At 38.5% G+C, this 18,233-nt stretch overlaps 1 protein-coding gene across 7 annotated transcripts in view; it reads right to left on the minus strand.

Moving 5' to 3' along the window:
- SPATS2L (spermatogenesis associated serine rich 2 like) overlaps window positions 1-18,233 on the minus strand; it is a 174,492-nt gene that overhangs the window by 44,223 nt on the left and 112,036 nt on the right. For all 7 annotated transcript variants that reach the window (XM_032755034.2, XM_032755032.2, XM_032755033.2 and 4 more), the window contains exon 6: window positions 17,349-17,595. In XM_032755034.2, coding sequence (XP_032610925.1) covers window positions 17,349-17,595 — 247 coding nt within the window. The remainder of the gene's footprint in view (window positions 1-17,348; window positions 17,596-18,233) is intronic.

Consider the following 18,233-nt stretch of genomic DNA (forward strand, 5'->3'; position numbering starts at 1 on the left):
GCGACCTGGCTAATTTTCTTATTAGTTCTGGCAGGTTTATTTATTTTTTTTGGTAGATTTCTTAAGATTTTCTTTCTACAAACACAACGATGACAGTGGTAATGAAGTCTAACTTCTTCTTTTCCAATCGTTCCTTACCTTATTTCCTTGTCTTATTAATCCTAGCTACAAAGCAGAATGAGCATCCCTGCATTGTTCTGGGTCTTAGGGAAATTGCATTCAGTATTTTATCAAGTATTACACAGCTGTAGAGTTTCCATACATTTATTAGACTCTAGAAGTTCTCTTGTATTCCTTCTTTGCTGACAGTTTTTGTCAAGTGAATTTTTTATTTTATACACTGAGATGATCATATTATTGTTCTCCTTTATTTTATTAATAATATTATGTTGATTTTTTTAATGTTAAACTGATGTTGAGTTCCTGAAATTATTAACCACACCCACTTGGTCATGGAGTATTATCCTTTTATATATTGTTTACTTCACTTGTTAATGTTTTGTTGAGGATTTTTGCTTCTTTATTCATTAACAATATTGTTCTGTAATTTTCTTTTCTTGTGATGACTTTGTCAGGTTTTGATATGAGTTATGCTGGCCTCATAAAATGAGTTGGGAAGTATTCCTTCTATTTTCTGAAACTGTTTAAGATTGCAATTATATTTATTCCTCAAATGTTCATGGGAATTCACTAAGGAAGTCATCTGGACCTGGAAATTTTAATTATGAATTTCCTTGATAAGCATAGTGTTATTCAGATTTTCTATTTCTTCTTGTGTGTTTTGGTAAGTTGTGTTTTTTAAGAATTTGTCCATTCCACTTAAGTTGTTGGATTTATTGGCATAAAGTTGTTTATAACATCCTGTTGTTAGCTTTTAAATAAATGAAGTAAGGGTTAATTTTATTCCTGATGTTGGAAATTGGTTTATTATATTTTCATTATGATTCAGTTCAAAATTTTTCTCATATCTCTTGTGAAATTTTCTTTTTGGCTAATGGATTGTTTAGAAGATTGATTAATTTTTAAATGTTCAGAGATTTTCTAGTTATCTTATTGCTATTGTGAATTCAATTCTACTGTGTTCAGACACCATACTCTTAAGATGGTGTTTTAAAATTTGAAATTTATTTTATGGTCCAGCAACTGGCTTATTTTAATGTAAATGCCATGTTCTCCTGAAATTGTTGGGTATGTTGTCCTATAAATATCAATTGGCTCAAGTTGGTTGATAGTATTGCTCAAATTGTCTATGTTCTTACTGATTTTTAATCTATATGTTCTATCAGTTACTAATAACATGATATTAAGATCTACAACTGCTGTGGATTTGGATTTGTCACTTTCTTTAGTTCTATATATTGCTGCTTCATGGATCTGGAATCATTAGATGCACATACATTTAGAGGTGTTATATCTTTTTGATCAATCAAACAACATACTACTATGAAATGACCCTTGGATATGAGGCTTGTTGTTTTTCATCAAATTTGGATAAACTGTGTCCATTATTTCTTCATAGCTTCCTCCTTCTCCCTGCCAAATTTCCTCTTTGCTCTCCTTCTGAGACTCCAATTACACCTATGTGATACTGCCTGATACTGTGCCTTAAGTCACTGAGGCTCTGGCTTTGTTTTATTCTTTTACTTTTTTTCTCTCTGTTCAGTTTGTATAGTTTCTTTTGATTTGTCTTTAAGTTCACTCATCCTTTCTTCTTCATCATCTGAACTGTTGCTAAGCACACCTGATGACTTAAATTTTTTTCTTCATCCATTATATCCATCTTTTTTTTTCCATAAAATTCTTAACATATTTTTAATCAGCAATCCTTGTCTGCTAATTCCAACTTCTGTGTTGTCAATGAGTCTGTTTCTAATGACTAATCTTTCTCTTCATTATAGGTCACATTTTCCTCCTCCTTCCCATGTCTAGTAACTTTTTAAAATTGGACACTGACCATTTTGGATGATGCATTGAGAAACTCTAGATCTTCTTCTTTTCCTTTAAAGCGTTTTGACTTTTGTTCTAATAGGTGATTAATGTACTTGCAGATCACTGCCCACTCTCTTCCTCCCTTTTTGCCTTGAGGATAAATGTTAGGCAGCTAAAAGAACAAGTTGGGGTAGTTTTTTCCAATTCTGTGAAGAAAGTCATTGGTAGCTTGATGGGGATGGCATTGAATCTATAAATTACCTTGGGCAGTATGGCCATTTTCACGATATTGATTCTTCCAACCCATGAGCATGGAATGTTCTTCCATTTGTTTGCATCCTCTTTTATTTCATTGAGCAGTGGTTTGTAGTTCTCCTTGAAGAGGTCCTTCACATCCCTTGTAAGTTGGATTCCTAGGTATTTTATTCTCTTTGAAGCAATTGTGAATGGGAGTTCACTCATGATTTGGCTCTCTGTTTGTCTGTGATTGGTGTACAAGAATGCTTGTGATTTTTGTACATTAATTTTGTATCCTGAGACTTTGCTGAAGTTGCTAATCAGCTTAAGGAGATTTTAAAGTTCATATGGAACCAAAAAAGAGCCCGCATCGCCAAGTCAATCCTAAGCCAAAAGAACAAAGCTGGAGGCATCACGCTACCTGACTTTAAACTATACTACAAGGCTACAGTAACCAAAACAGCATGGTACTGGTACCACAACAGAGACATAGATCAATGGAACAGAACAGAGCCCTCAGAAATGACGCCGCATAGCTACAACTATCTGATCTTTGACAAACCTGACAAAAACAAGAAATGGGGAAAGGATTCCCTATTTAATAAATGGTGCTGGGAAAACTGGCTAGCCATATGTAGAAAGCTGAAACTGGATCCCTTCCTTACACCTTATACAAAAATTAATTCAAGATGGATTAAAGACTTATATGTTAGACCTAAAACCATTAAAATCCTACAAGAAAACCTAGGCAATACCATTCAGGACATAGGCGTGGGCAAGGACTTCATGTCTAAAACACCAAAAGCAATGGCAACAAAAGCCAAAATCGACAAATGGGATCTCATTAAACTAAAGAGCTTCTGCACAGCAAAAGAAACTATCATCAGAGTGAACAGGCAACCTACAGAATGGGAGAAAATTTTTGCAACCTACTCATCTGACAAAGGGCTAATATCCAGAATCTACAATGAACTCAAACAAATTTACAAGAAAAAAACAAACAACCCCATCAAAAAGTGGGCAGAGGACATGAACAGACACTTCTCAAAAGAAGACATTTATGCAGCCGAAAAACACATGAAGAAATGCTCATCATCACTGGCCATCAGAGAAATGCAAATCAAAACCACAGTGAGATACCATCTTACACCAGTTAGAATGGCCATCATTAAAAAATCAGGAAACAACAGGTGCTGGAGAGGATGTGGAGAAATAGGAACACTTTTACACTGTTGGTGGGACTGTAAACTAGTTCAACCATTGTGGAAGTCAGTGTGGCGATTCCTCAGGGATCTCGAACTAGAAATACCATTTGACCCAGCCATCCCATTACTGGGTATATACCCAAAGGACTATAAATCATGCTGCTATAAAGACACATGCACACGTATGTTTATTGCAGCACTATTCACAATAGCAAAGAGTTGGAACCAACCCAAATGTCCAACAACGATAGACTGGATTAAGAAAATGTGGCACATATACACCATGGAATACTATGCGCCATAAAAAATGATGAGTTCGTGTCCTTTGTAGGGACATGGATGAAACTGGAAAACATCATTCTCAGTAAACTATCGCAAGGACAAAAAACCAAACACCGCATGTTCTCACTCATAGGTGGGAATTGAACAATGAGAACTCATGGACACAGGAAGGGGAACATCACACTCCGGGGACTGTTGTGGGGTGGGGGGAGGGGGGAGGGACAGCATTAGGAGATACACCTAATGCTAAATGACGAGTTAATGGGTGCAGGAAATCAACATGGCACATGGATACATATGTAACAAACCTGCACATTGTGCACATGTACCCTAAAACCTAAAGTATAATAAAAAAAAAATTATGGAAAAAAAAATAAAAAAAATAAAATAAAATAAAAATAAAAATGGGTGACAAAAAAAAAAAAAGAACAAGTTGGGGGATGGAAGAGATGGTAAGGGGATAGTGGACTGTTCCTTAAAATACCTTTATTTAATTCCTCTGCTTTATACTCCTCTTCTTGAGCTTGTCTTCCATCCGATGTGCTGACTCTGAACCCAGGGCTCCCCCAGTTTCTGCAGGGCAATCATCTTCCTCCCCACCAAAGCTCCTCCCTCTGTATTCTATGCTGCAGCATCTGATTCATCAATAAAGCCCCTTCCATCTACTTCCCTTCTTGTAGAAACTGATAGCCTTTTCTCATTTTTTTCAGTATTGTGGATTTCTACATTTAAAAATTTCTTTACTATAATTTAAGGGAATTTGTTATTAAGTCAATACAAATTCATGCCTTTCTTTCTCTTGAAAAGTTCTTGATATGCTTTGTCAAATTATTTTTCAGTCAAGTTGTACCGTTTACACTCAGCTGCACTGCCTGCAATTGTTCTCACATTTAACTCTTGCCAACAGTGAAAACTATCAACTGGTTACTAAATCTTAGTATCAATTTATATACTTTACTTGTCCTTAATTTATTTTATACAATAAATGAATTGTGCTGGTTGTTTTTGTTAGCAGTGCCAAAGAAAACAAACCCTCCTCTTGGGGGAAATATATAAACTTGGATTCAAAAGTTTTCATTATGTATGTACAGCCATATATGTATTCAAATTTGAAAGTTTCTGAAAAAGATTGTTTTCTCTTTAGTTTTTACTTTTTAGTGAAAGCTTGATATACTTATAAGTAGACTGAAGAAAGAATTCAAATCTAACTTTTTTTTTTTTTTTTTTTTTTTTGAGACGGAGTCTCGCTCTGTCACCCAGGCTGGAGTGCAGTGGCGCAATCTCGGCTCACTGCAAGCTCCGCCTCCCGGGTTCACGCCATTCTCCTGCCTCAGCCTCTCCGAGTAGCTGGGACTACAGGCGCCCGCCACCACGCCCGGCTAATTTTTTGTATTTTTAGTAGAGACGGGGTTTCACCGTGGTCTCGATCTCCTGACCTCGTGATCCGCCCGCCTCGGCCTCCCAAAGTGCTGGGATTACAAGCGTGAGCCACCGCGCCCGGCCTAACTTTAAGAATTCAAATCTAACTGTAAGGAATGTATTAAACATAGAATAGTTCTAAAATAATTATTTTAACCCTTTGAGTTAAGATGGCTTCATTGTCTCCTATACACAGGTAATAGCAGCAAAGCACATCATCTGATCTTGAGTAAGTATTGTAAAGTAGTTGTACTTGGAAGAAATTGATAAAGAAACAAAGCATAACTTTGTTGTTGTAAAATTATGTCGAAAATTGCTAATGTCTATGTTACTTAAAACATGTTACCATTCTTCAAAAAGTACTTATGTGAATGTGATGATGTTTTATGACACTTGATACCTGATAATACAATTGGTAGTTCTTTGGTAATTGATCTTTGTGTTCTTAAATATTTACAAAAGAAGAAATATAAATGGAAAAGAAACTTCTTAAAAAGTTCCATCCCTCTACCAATCAGTTTTAAAAGTAAAAACAATGAGATTAGCACAACCTTTCTGGATAGTAACATATTAATAACTTAAAAACTATTCATACCCTTTGAACCCAGAAATTCTACTTCTAAGAATACATGCTAAGGAAATAATCATGGTTGTTCACACAAATCTATATACAAGAGATGTTCATTATAATATTGTTTATAAAACCAAACAATGGAGGCCGGGTGCAATGGCTCATGCCTGTAATCCCAGCACTTTGGGAAGCCAAGGCAGGCGGATCACCTGAGGTCAGGAGTTCGAGACCAGCCTGGCCAAAATGGCGAAACTCCATCTCTACTAAAAATATAAAAATTGGCTGGAAGTGGTGGCAGGCGCCTGTAATCCCAGCTACTTGGGAAGCTGAGGCACGAGAATCACTTGAACCTGGGAGGCAGAGGTTGCAGTGAGCCGAGATCATGTCACTGCACTCCAGCCTGGGTGACACAGCAGGACTCTGTCTCAAAAAAAAAAAAAAAAAAAAAAAGGAAACAATTCACAAAGACAACAGTTTGGGAACAATTAAAAGAAGTATGGCACATTCATAAAAATACAATGCAGATATTTAAATCACGTTTTTAAAGAACATTTAATGATATGAAGTAATGTTCATAATCTCATGTTAAGTAAAAAACAGAATACAAAGGTTCACAGGCCATTTAATATCATTTAAAAGAAATCTACATATCTGTGCATTTAAAAAATTCTGAAATAAAACTTAACAGTGGTTGTTTCTGGGAGGTAGGATTGTTTCCTTTTTTTCCCTGAAACCTTACTGAATTTTCAAATGTCCTCAATTAGTGTAGTCTTTTTAAACCCAGAAACACAAAATCCATGATTATCTTTAAAAAGCAACATAGCAACTTACAAAAATTTAATTATCTTTAAAAAGCAACATAGCAACTTAAAAAATTTAATTAACCTACACTTCTCCATGTATTTTATCATTAATAATTCAATAGAGATCATGAGAAAGGATTGTGTGAGTGCCCATCTTTGTTCCAGGCCCCAGAAATACAATGGTAATGAAAGACAGATGTGGTCTCTGTCTTCACAGAACTTGCACTTTAATAGGAAGGTGTGTAAATCAAACCACCATACAAACAAATGAAAGAGTGCAACTGTGGTGTTAAGAAAGAAAAGCATATAGTGTTCTGAAATCTGTAAGTGGCATATTTGACCTGGGGATATCAAGAAAGAATTCCCCAAGGGAGTAACACCTAAGCTGAGATCTGAATGATCTCATCTGAAATCACATGAAATAACTAGTTGAAAAGAGTGGGAAATTGTGCTCCAAGCAGTGATTACATTTGTAGGGGAGAGAGCGTTGTGTGCCAGTTATCAAGTTATAGTGTCTCTTGGCTCCAGATCTACTCTTCTTGCCCTACTTTGTGATACTGGAGCTGGACCCTGTAAGCAATTCTCTTTTGCCAGCTAGTAGAATGTTAACTTTTGATGTCAGCAGATGGCAATAAAGTGACCCTGCAAGGCCATAAGAACAGGCGTATATCTCTCTTTGGGGTTCTGGATCTCTATTATTATTAATTATTATTATTCACAGGAACCCAGCAGCCATGCAGAGGAACTCCAACCTACATCCTCATGCCATGTTCCTTTCCCCATCTCCCACCACTGTCAGTGGCTTTGAGCAGCTCCAATCCATCTACACCCTCTGGCAATGGCAGCCTCTTAACAGAAGAGCTCAGTCCATGCCCTTTGACAAGTTTCTTCACCACCACAAGGCTGCACGTTCTTCTGGTAGCCACACACTTTCTTTGATCAGGTCAGAATCTCAGTCTCGGCTTGGGGGCCTCCCCTAGTCCTTAGTTCCTTTATTGTCTCATTTTCTTCCGTATAGATACAGTAACTGCTCTCATGCTAAATGTGGACACCTTATGGTCCTCATTTACCCCTTCTAGTAGTTAGTAACCTCCTACTGTTTTAATTAACAATGCTTTACATTACATTTCTCCTATTCAAATAACCAGTATGGTTCCTATCTCCTGACTTGATCTTGACTGATACACCTGGCCAGTATGAGGGCCCAAACAGAGACCAGCATAGCTAAAGTAGAGGGCAAGAAGGAATGTGCCATGCAAGGAGGGTGGAGTGGGACACAGGGGCCAGACTATGCTGGGCTTGCAGGACAGGGTAAGTCTTCTTGTCTTTATCGTAAGAGGTCAGATTTGTGTTTTGAAAAGACTACAGGATAGAGAATGATTTACAAAGGAACAAGGGTAAGTGCTAGGAGATTAATGAGTGGACTATTGCTGCAGTGCAGGCAAGTGAGGATGGTAGTTTTGGTGGGAAGGCAGGGGAAGAGACTAAGCAATGGATGAATTCTAGAAATACATAGAAATGAAAACCAACAGGAAATGGGGATAGATTGGAAATGGGGAGTGAGAAAGAGGGAGATGTCATGACTGATGACTACATTTCTGGTTTGCACAATCGGATAGGTGGTGCACTCGGGTCAGGAACACTAAAAGAGAGCCACGACTGGGAAGGGAGATGATGAGTTTGTTTTGAGCATGTTGTTGAAGTGCTTTGAAATATCAAAGTGAAAAAGTCAAAGACGAGTCTGGAGTTCAGAGTGTAGCCGGAACTAGGAAGATGAGTTTGTGAGTCATCTTACATAATTAAAGCTAGAGTATGGCTGAAATAATCTAAGGAGAGTGTGTAGCTTTATATGATGAAGGACCTGAGATCAAACAAGCTGTGGGGAGCTTCAGCAATTTAACAGCCAGGTAAAGAAGAATGACCTCCAAAAGGAACAGAGAGGAAGCAGTAAAGACAGAGGGACACAATTAGGAGAGTGTCATGTCATAGAAACCACAGGGAAAGGACAGAGTTGTTAAGGATAGGGTGGTCAACAACACTGAATACTGCTAAAAGGAAAAAATAAAGTAAAGATTAAAAAACGATGGCTAGATTCAATAACATGGAGGCCATTGCTAAACTTACCTATAACAGCTTACCTAAGGCAGTTTATTTGGAGAGATCGGGCTGAAAGCCGTAACAATGAGGTGATGAGTGAGAAGGAAGTGAAGAGTGGAGACAGGGAGTAAAGGTAACTCTCTGAAGATGTTACAGAATAATGGTCTAGTGAGGAAGCCTCAAGAAAACTCCTTTTTTTTTTTTTTTTTTGAGACACGGTCTCGCTGTGTCACCCAGGCTGGAGTGCAATGGTGTGATCATGGCTCACTGCAGCCTCAACCCCCAGCTCAAGTGATCCTCCCACCTTAGCCTCCCAAGCAGCTGGGACTACAGGCATTTGCTACCATGCTCAGCTAATTTTTGTATTTTTTGTAGAGATGGGGTTTGCCATGTTGCCCAAGCTAAGAAAACCATTCCCTCATAATTATTATATACTTTGATTTGTAAGTTTCATCATTCTTCTATCTTTACATGCATGACAGGGTAATTAACAAAAGTTTGGGTAAACAATAACTTTGGAACAGAGACCAAAATAGACAGGTTTATGCAGCAGACACAATGTCAGTTCTGCCTTCTCATAATGCCTTTATCAAATACAGATAGACTTTATTATTTCATTCAAATCCTAAGAAGCTTGATCAGCTCAGAGGGCATAAAGGTGGTAACTTTCTGACTGGAATAACATCTTTAGTTTTATTTACATTCACTGTCTTTACAAGATCTCATATGTCATTAATACCTTAACAGGTTTAATATATAAGTATATTATTATATATAATAATATATGTATATGTATGTAATATATATGTATAACTTGATTTTTTCCACTGTCTTATTTCTCTGCAAAACAGGTTTAATTCTTATTGCATTAAAAAAACTTTTTTAATTTTTAATTTTTGTGGGTACATAGTAGGTTTATATATTTATGGGGTGCTTGAGATATTTTGATATAGGTATACAATGCGTAATAATCATATCAGAGGAAACAGTTTCCATCTTATTGCATTTTAATAGAAACAGTTAAATCTTTGTTCAAAAATCTTAAAAAAATTTTTTGAAAGCCTTTTGATCTTTGTAAGTGGTACATTCCATTTAATTAAGTCCATTTGTAACTGAAATCACCACAACAAGGAGTGGGTGGGAAGTTATAAAGGTATCAGCTATTCAGAGATGAGTAGTTTTGTTTTTGCTGTACAGTTGCAGCAAAAATACTTTTGAATGAGAAAGAGAAGCAAGCCCAGGTGACCGAAAAATACCTGAGGGGTTTTATGTTTCCTGTGCCCTCCTGTCACTACATCCTGTGTCTGTCTCTTTCTGCTTTATCATACATAAAGAAAGGAAGCAGAGCTCTAAGTCACTGCAAATGCAATCTAAGATACCAAGTTACTTGAAGCTGAGGTTGAGACTAACACAACTGTAAATGGGAATTAATACCAAGTATTTAAATGCTAAAACAATAATTAAAGATGAGTGAGAATAGTAATTATGTGCTTTAAAATATAAACTTTATTTTTATTTTTTATTTTTTGAGGCAGTGTCTTGCTCCGTTGCGCAGGCTGAGGTACAGTGGTGTGATCATGGCTTACTGCAGCCTTGACCTCCTGGGCTCAAGTGATCCTCTCACCTCAGCCCCACAAGTAGCTGGGAGTATAGGCATGGGCCACCACACCCTGCTAATTTTTAAGTATTTTTTACAGCCAACTCTCACAATGTTGCCCAGCCTGGTCTTGAACTCCTGGGCTCAAGTGATCCTCCTGCCTTGGCCTCCCAAAGTGCTGGGATTACAGGCATGAGCCACTGTGCCTGACCAAAATATAAACTTCAAAAATGCATGTTCATATGATAGTACTTAACATCAGTTATATATATGTTAACAGAGTATTAGATCTTTAATAACAAAAAATAGTAAAGGCCGAGGTGGGCAGATCATGAGGTCAGGAGATTGAGACCATCCTGGTTAACACAGTGAAACCCCATCTCTACTAAAAATACAAAAAATTAGCCGGGTATGGTGGCATGTGCCTGTAGTCCCAGCTACTTGGGAGGCTGAGGCAGGAGAATTGCTTGAACCCGGGGGACGGAGGTTGCAGTGAGCTGAGACTGCGCCACTGCACTCCAGCCTGGGTAACAGAGTGAGACTCCATCTCAAAAAAAAAAAAAAAAAAAAAAAAGTAAAAACCTATGGTTATAATTCTACAAGGGCTTCAGCTAAGATACTTAATAAAAGTTTAGATAAAACACTGGCTGTTCAGACCACTGTAAGTTGGCATGAGAGAGCCTGAATTGAAGCACTGGGATCTTAGCTTCAATGTCTCCAGACACTTATATCACAGCGAGACCTTCTATGGAATCGCTGCACACACGCACTCCTCAGCTGCCGTTCTACATGCTGCCTTTATAACATTTATTACAATCTAGAATTATGTTGGTAACTCAGTTGAATTGCGGTTTATTATCTACCTCTTCTCCCCATCCCCCCACCCCAAAGAAAGTAAACTCCCCAAGAGCAAAACCTTTGTTGTCTTGTCCGCTTCCTGTAGAATTCCTGACACATGTTGGATGCTTAAAAATATTTACTTAATGGATAAATGAATGATAAGAGAGTTTACCCTGTTCCAGATGCTGAGCTAATCACTTTATATATCTCATTTACTGCTCCCCACAATATTGTAAAGTGGAGGAATGTTCTTTATTTTGCAGATGAGGAAAGTGAGATGCAGAGTGGTTAACCTGTCCAGGGTCACGCACCTCATAAGTGATGAGGCCAAGATTTGAAACCAAACATGTCTAATGCTAAAGCCCTGGTTCTTAGCTGTGATATTGTATTGCTTCCATTTGAGAGCTGGCACTGCTGAAATCCTAGATATACACATTTGACTTTTACTATTAAAGTTCTAAGCTGGCTGCTTTCTTTTTGTTGATCTTTGCTAATCCTCTGTCCAATATAGGGCTTAGAGAAGCAGGGGAGGTAATCTTGAGGCTAGGACCAACAGTAACATAAAAAAATCTGCTTGAACAACCTGTGGGGAACTGCCTACCACATCAATACTGTGAAATGGTGGTGAGGTGTTTTTGTTGTTGTTTGTTACAGGAAGCACAAATGAGGGGGGAGTAACTAACATTCTAAAGGCACAGGACCTCACATTTGGTTCAGTTCACTTGAGGATGAGAAAGCAGCTCTGCGCAGGTGCTGCGCCCAGGCACAGAATCTGCATTGCAAAGGTAAAAACGACAGGGCTGTTCTTGCTTTGTGGTACAGGGCAGGCTGTACAGTCTGGCACATGAAGGTCAGCAAACATGGCATGGAGCCTTCTGTTCCAAGGAACAGGGACTGAAGACTTGGTTTCCCAGGATGCTTTACACGAGGAGGCAACATAAAGGATGGCTGCTGGGTCAGCAAGAGGAGCTCAAGAGAGGGAAAGCCCTGCCCCAGAGTTTATCTCTGGGAAGCCGCTGATGGCCCACAGTTCTGCTCCTTTCCTATTCAATGGGAATTGTGTCCAGTGGGGTAAAGATGAGAGGAATCTGAATTCCTATTCTGGCCTAAGCGGAGACAAGTAAATGCTATACATTTTAGCTTATGAGCCTCAGGAAACATAGGGCAGGAGGAACATTTGGGAAAATTAGACCCTAAGGTCAAAATGTGCTTTAGACATTTAGATAGGGTCTTAGAAAAAAGTCTTATCCTTGGCACTACTTTCAGTAAAATAATTTTATTTGTTTGTTTGTTTTTGTTTTTGAGGTAGGGATTTGCCCTGTACCCCAGGCTAGAGTGCAGTGGCGCAATCATAGCTCACTGCAGCCTCAAACTCCTGAGCTCAAAGGATTTTCCCACCTCACCCTCCCAAGCAGCTGGGACTACAGGTATGAGCCACCGTACCAAGCTAATTTTTCTTTTTTTTTTAAAGAGATAAGAGCTCGCTATGTTGCCCAGGCTGGTCTCAAACTCCTGGCCTCAAGTAATCTTCCCACCTCAGCCTCTGAAAGTGCTGGGATTACAGGTGTGAACCACTGCGCCCGCTCGGCAAAAATAAATCTTGATCTACTCTTTGCCTGATTTTGTATTTGAGCCCAGGATGATTTTGATCGGATTATATAAAAGATCCAATTTGAGCTGTTATTAAAAATTCTGAGATACAGAAAAAAACTACTCTCAGGCTTAAAACATACTCCTAAACTTCTAAACTATCTGCTGACACACAGCATTGTCCCACTTGACAGTGCTATATTTACAGCCTGAAATGATGATGCTTTTGGTGGTGATTTTTCATGTAGGAAGTCACACTAACACCCCTGAGCCACCTGCATATATCTTAAAGCTAACTTTTCCCCTACCAAAAAACGACTCTGTTTAAGACTTTTAAAAAGAGAGATCCTGAATGTCAAGGTGTTATAAAAAGATAAAACAACGCATCCCACATGTTCACGGCCTCCTGCCCAGTGGGGCATTCAGGGCAGGCTTTGTTGAGCTAGTTCCATTATTGGAGGGCTTGATAAATGCTCCACTATAGCAGCCTGGCGATTTCTTTTAGGCTTATGCTGTGAACTCACTCAAGCACAGAATATCATTATGTGGCTTTGTTATTGTGACTTTTTTCTAATTTTTCAATTACATATTTTTTTTAGGAGTTAGGGAACCCATGGTTTTAGCAGTAACTCTCCATTACCTGATAAAATTATACGGATTTGAGTCAGCCTTTTGCGAACTACAGACAGTTCAAGAGGGTTATCCCTCCAGCTTCTCAATCCAGGAGCCTTGGTTTCTTCAGTTATAAAGTGGGGAGCCAGGATTAAAGTTTCACTCTCATCCTTTCTAGTTCCAGCATTCTACTCAAAATGGGGTGCAGAGTGTCTACAGCCTAACACTCATCTGCAGAATACCTGTTAGAGCTCTTGCGATTGCCAGTAGATTGAGCAAGCATTTTAAAGCCATTAGATAGTTTTGGCATCAACTTTCTGATGAACCTTCATAATTTGAAGGTAGGAAAATCTAACTACAATAGTCCTCCCTTATTTACAGTTTCAGTAATCCAAGGTCGACTGCGGTCCAAACATAGCAAACAGAAAATTCCAGAAATAAACAACTCATTAAGTTTTCAGTTTCATACTGTTCTGAGTAACGTGATGAAATCTTGTGCCATCTCACTCTGTCCTACGCAGGATGTGGTCATGCCTTCGTCCAGAGTATCCATGCCATACACGATACCTGCCCACTCGTCACTTTAGTGGCTGTCTTGGTGATCAGAGTGAGTGTCATCGCATCTAATCATGCAGGCATTTTATCATCTCACATCATCACAATAAGGATGTTTATAGTGCAATACAATATTTTGAGAGAGAGAGAGAGAGAGCAAGAAAGAGGCCAGTATATTGCTATAATTGTTCTATTTATTATTGGTTATTTTTAATCTCTTATTGTGCCTAATTTATAAATTAAACTTTAGCATAGTATAGTATAGTACAGGAAAAAAACAGTGTACATGATTTCAGGCATCCACTAGGGGTCCTGGAACCTATCTTCCAAGGAAAAGGGCAGATTACTATAGCTAAAAACTCATTTTAAAATTTACAATCATAACAAGTGGGCTGCTAACGAAGTTAAGGGCCAACAAGGAGAATTTGCTTCCTCTTGCAAGAACATCTACTAACCTTCCATTACCATCATTTCTTCTTCCTCTTTTTTTTTGGAGGGGTCTCACTCTGCTGTCCAGGCTGGAGTGCAGTGGTACGATCACAGTTCACTGCAGCCTCAACATCCTGGGCTCAGGTGATTCTCCCACCTCAGCCTCCCAGGTAGCTGGGAGTACAGGCATGCACCACCAGGCTCAGCTAATTTTTGTATTATTTGTAGAGATGGGGTTTTGCCATGTTGCCCAGGCTGGTCTTGGACTCCTGGGCTCAAACAATCCTCCCGCCTCAGCCTCCCAAAGCGCTGGGATGACAAGTGTGAGTCACCATGCCTGGCTCATTTATTCTTTAACAGAAAAGTTTATTGCACAGACATTTGTAATGAATCAGCAACATTAACAAATAACACTAACACACCTCAATGCCTTCATACTATACTTACAAAACAGAAGGGAGAATGGGATCACTGTGCAAGAAATAATTCTTCACAGAAAGTTTCATGTTAGGGTTTCCAAAAGCCCCCTTGTACCCACTCCCCTGGTGGGTACTTAACTTTCAAGGCAGCTGTCCACTGGGAAGGGAGGCACTTCTATATTGCATTTGCTTTAATGTCATATACTTGATAGAGTTACTGACATTGTTTTACAAAGAAGGTATAAATTATAAGTAAATGAAAAAATATATATGCTAAGCTTTTAGTCTGTGATTGATATCAAAATGGCAACTTGAGTAATTAGATTTTGAAAGTAATTCATGTGAAAGCAATAACAAGTAAAGTTGGGAATCTGCCACTCGATTATTTAATTTCTTTCTCTTGCTGACTATAAATCAAAACAGTCTCAAAATTGTAGGCACAGTGAAAATTGAATTAAAAAAATTCCTGGAGAATTCAGATTCAAAATGAAATAGGTTATTTTTGTTGTTGTCATTGTTTGGTTTTAGGAAACCATCATGAAGTAAGTAAGGATGATATGAGTTTCGGCACTATTAGTGGAGTTGTTAGGAAATGTGTTTCTGGAAGAAAATTTGTGCTTTGTGAGCAATTTAAGAACTTACTAGTGTATTACAGAGTGTGCCAGTTATTTAATGCCTTCTCACTGCCACCCTGATTTGGTACATGTCACCATTTGCTTTTCTGTTTGCACCTCCATCTCTTCTGGTAGTCTGAACTTTTCTTAGGCACAGATGTGTCTTACTCATCTTTGGTTTGTCAGAGGATAGCAGTGTGTCATATACAGCAGGTGTGCAATACCTGAGGGCACTCAGTAAAGTTCTCCTTACTTCTCTCTAACCCTCCAAATCCTTTTTACCACCTCAGTTCTATTGGTCCTTTAATACCCAATGCTCCCAAGAAATCTCCCAGGATCACTCAGTCGGATACTGCACCTCTCTTCCCCAAACCTTAAACTCACCAGTGAACCTATAGCCTTCTCTTCAAGGATATCAGAATGTGATTCCATCAGGGCCTAGACCATATCATATCCTTCTCTGAATCTACTGTGGCATCTAGCACAGTGCTCTGAATATAACGGGAGTTTAAAATGCCACTGATTCTACAAACTCAGGATTTTATAACTAGAAGGACTTTGGGGGTCAACTAGTGTAGTGGTTCTCATCAAAGGATCTACCACCTTTTAGGAGGCATTCTGAAAAACTGAGGGGGCATTTTTAAAAACTAGCAAAATGATTGTGTGTGTGTGTTGGCGGTGGGGTTGGGGGGCAGGATGCTAGATGCCTTGCAATCCTGGGAATGTCCTACACAACAAAGAATTAACCTGTGTCCTGAACTTTCTCATGTTCTCCTGGACATTCATGATTGTTAAAAAATATATATATAATTATGTGAGTCTAGACAGTTTTACTATGGATTTCCAACATTTGCTTGGATTTCCAAGATTCAACTATTGCATAAATTAAAGGAAGATGGTACTTTATGATGTTTAGAACTTGACTGAGAATTTTTGGCCATGTGGAAAACCACATCAGCAGCCATGATATTAGAGCTGACACCCATTACCCTAAATTAGACTGCATTTGTAGCAGGTGCATTCACAGTGATTCCATGTTATATACAAATAAACTTATTGAGCTCTTACTGTACATGTCAAATGTAAAAAAACAGTACCCACAGTATCCAGCTGACTACTGCCTTACTTCATTTAATTGCAAAGTGATTCATTATAAGTGGGTGTAAAAATCTGGCCTCTTTATTGAGCTTTCTATTTTAGTTTTTCCTGAATTTCTTATATTTTTTTAATTGAAATTCTGTTCCTAGATAGGTTATATTATGCATGAATTCTGTTTTAGTTATTCCTGAATTTCTTATATTTTTATTTACTAAAATTCTGTTTCTAGGTAGGTTATATTATGCATGAGTTTTATTTTAGGATTTGTTCTAAAAATGGGGCATTGGGTCAGATAGTATTGAGAAGCACTGATCTAGTAGATTCCAATGCAGTTTCCTTATTTTTCAGAAAGGAAACGGGACCCTAGAGAAGATGATGTGCCCAAAGTCAAACAGTGGATTAGGAAGTGGCCTTTTGAAGATTAATAAATATATAGCTATAGCACAAATAATTAATGTTCCAGATTCTAACACCCTGGAAGATTATGTTCTGTCACATCATATAAAAAATACCAGCAGTTAAAACAATTTGGTCTGCCCTTTCTAAAAGAAAACATTTAATAACATTTCTTTTTGTCATCAATTATTCCTTTAATACCCCAGGTGAATTCTAGCAAAGGTGTCTATATAGAATATTTCTTTAAATTAGAATCTCCATTAAAAATGACCTCTGACTGGCTAAGTGTGGTGGCTCATGTCTGTCATCCCAGCACTTTGGGATGCCAATGCAGGACTGCTTAAGTCCAAGAGTTCAAGGCTGCAGCTGCAGTGAGCGATGACCACACCACTGCACTCTAGCCTTGCACAACAAGACCCAGACTCAAAAAAAAAAAAAAAAGCCTCTGACTTGGTGTAGAGCTAGATTGAGCATTTATTCTCTGCCCTGTTACATTCCCCTTCACCCCCCATCCTGGCTTCAGGAAGGTTGAACTGTACACACTGCAGAAAAACAACCTTCCATTTTCAACAATATCAACAGTAGCCCCAGTGAGCTCCCTTTGTGCTCTTTTCATCTGTGTCTTCCTAAGCAATTTTACTTAAGCATTACTGACCTGTGACCCCACGAAGTGCCTTTGAAGGTTCCTCAAGTATTGAGATCTTTTTCTCACGAGGGATAAGGGCTGGTTTTTCATTAGCAGAATCCGTGGATGAGCTGTCCTTCTCGCAGCCATTCATGGGGCCGTTTTGAATCTGTGGTGGCTGTGGCTGCAGCGGCCCTGCCTCAGGCCTCTCCACCTTGTCTTTAGCATCTTTGTTGCCTTGATGCTGCTTGGACTTGCTTCTTTTTCTTTTATTGTTCTAGAATGAGAAACAAATGAGAAGATAATATTCAATTCAGACTCTTGAAATATAAGGTGAATCTGAGAGATGAAAATAAGATACGTTATCTTTTTTGGTTCCTGGCTCTTCTTATAGACTGGATGAAGAATATTTACATCTTTATTAACCACCCAAGTTAATTTAAGTATCTTCTCTCTTATAGTAAGTTGTATAAACTTTCACCTCATAAACACAATAAAAAAGGTTCCAATAAAAGGAAGAAAAAAACAACAAGGAATGGCTTAAATAGCTGACATTATTTGAGCAACCTGAGGCTCTATAGTAAAATCTTGTGATAACCATCCTGAAAAAACTTGATTTCAGTTATCCTGCCATTGGGGAGTAGCTCTCATCTCAAACTGGTGAATGCTGGGGAGGCAAGGAGGCCACTGAGGTTCCCATCTGCTAGGCAGAAGGAGAGGTAAAGGGGAGGACTACTAGGGAAAAGGCAGGCAACTTCTTGTAAAATGAGAACACAGAAGGTAGGTCCTTAAAGTCCAGGTTGGGTCTCTGAAATAGAAACCAGTCAACCAGGAGATTCCTGGAATTGCTGTCATTATCTAGGAAGTCCCAGGTAGCCACGGGATCCATAATCATCCCCATGATTATTTATTTAT

Source organism: Hylobates moloch, unplaced genomic scaffold, assembly GCF_009828535.3.
Source record: "Hylobates moloch isolate HMO894 unplaced genomic scaffold, HMol_V3 SCAFFOLD_1, whole genome shotgun sequence".
Classification (NCBI taxonomy): domain Eukaryota; kingdom Metazoa; phylum Chordata; class Mammalia; order Primates; family Hylobatidae; genus Hylobates; species Hylobates moloch.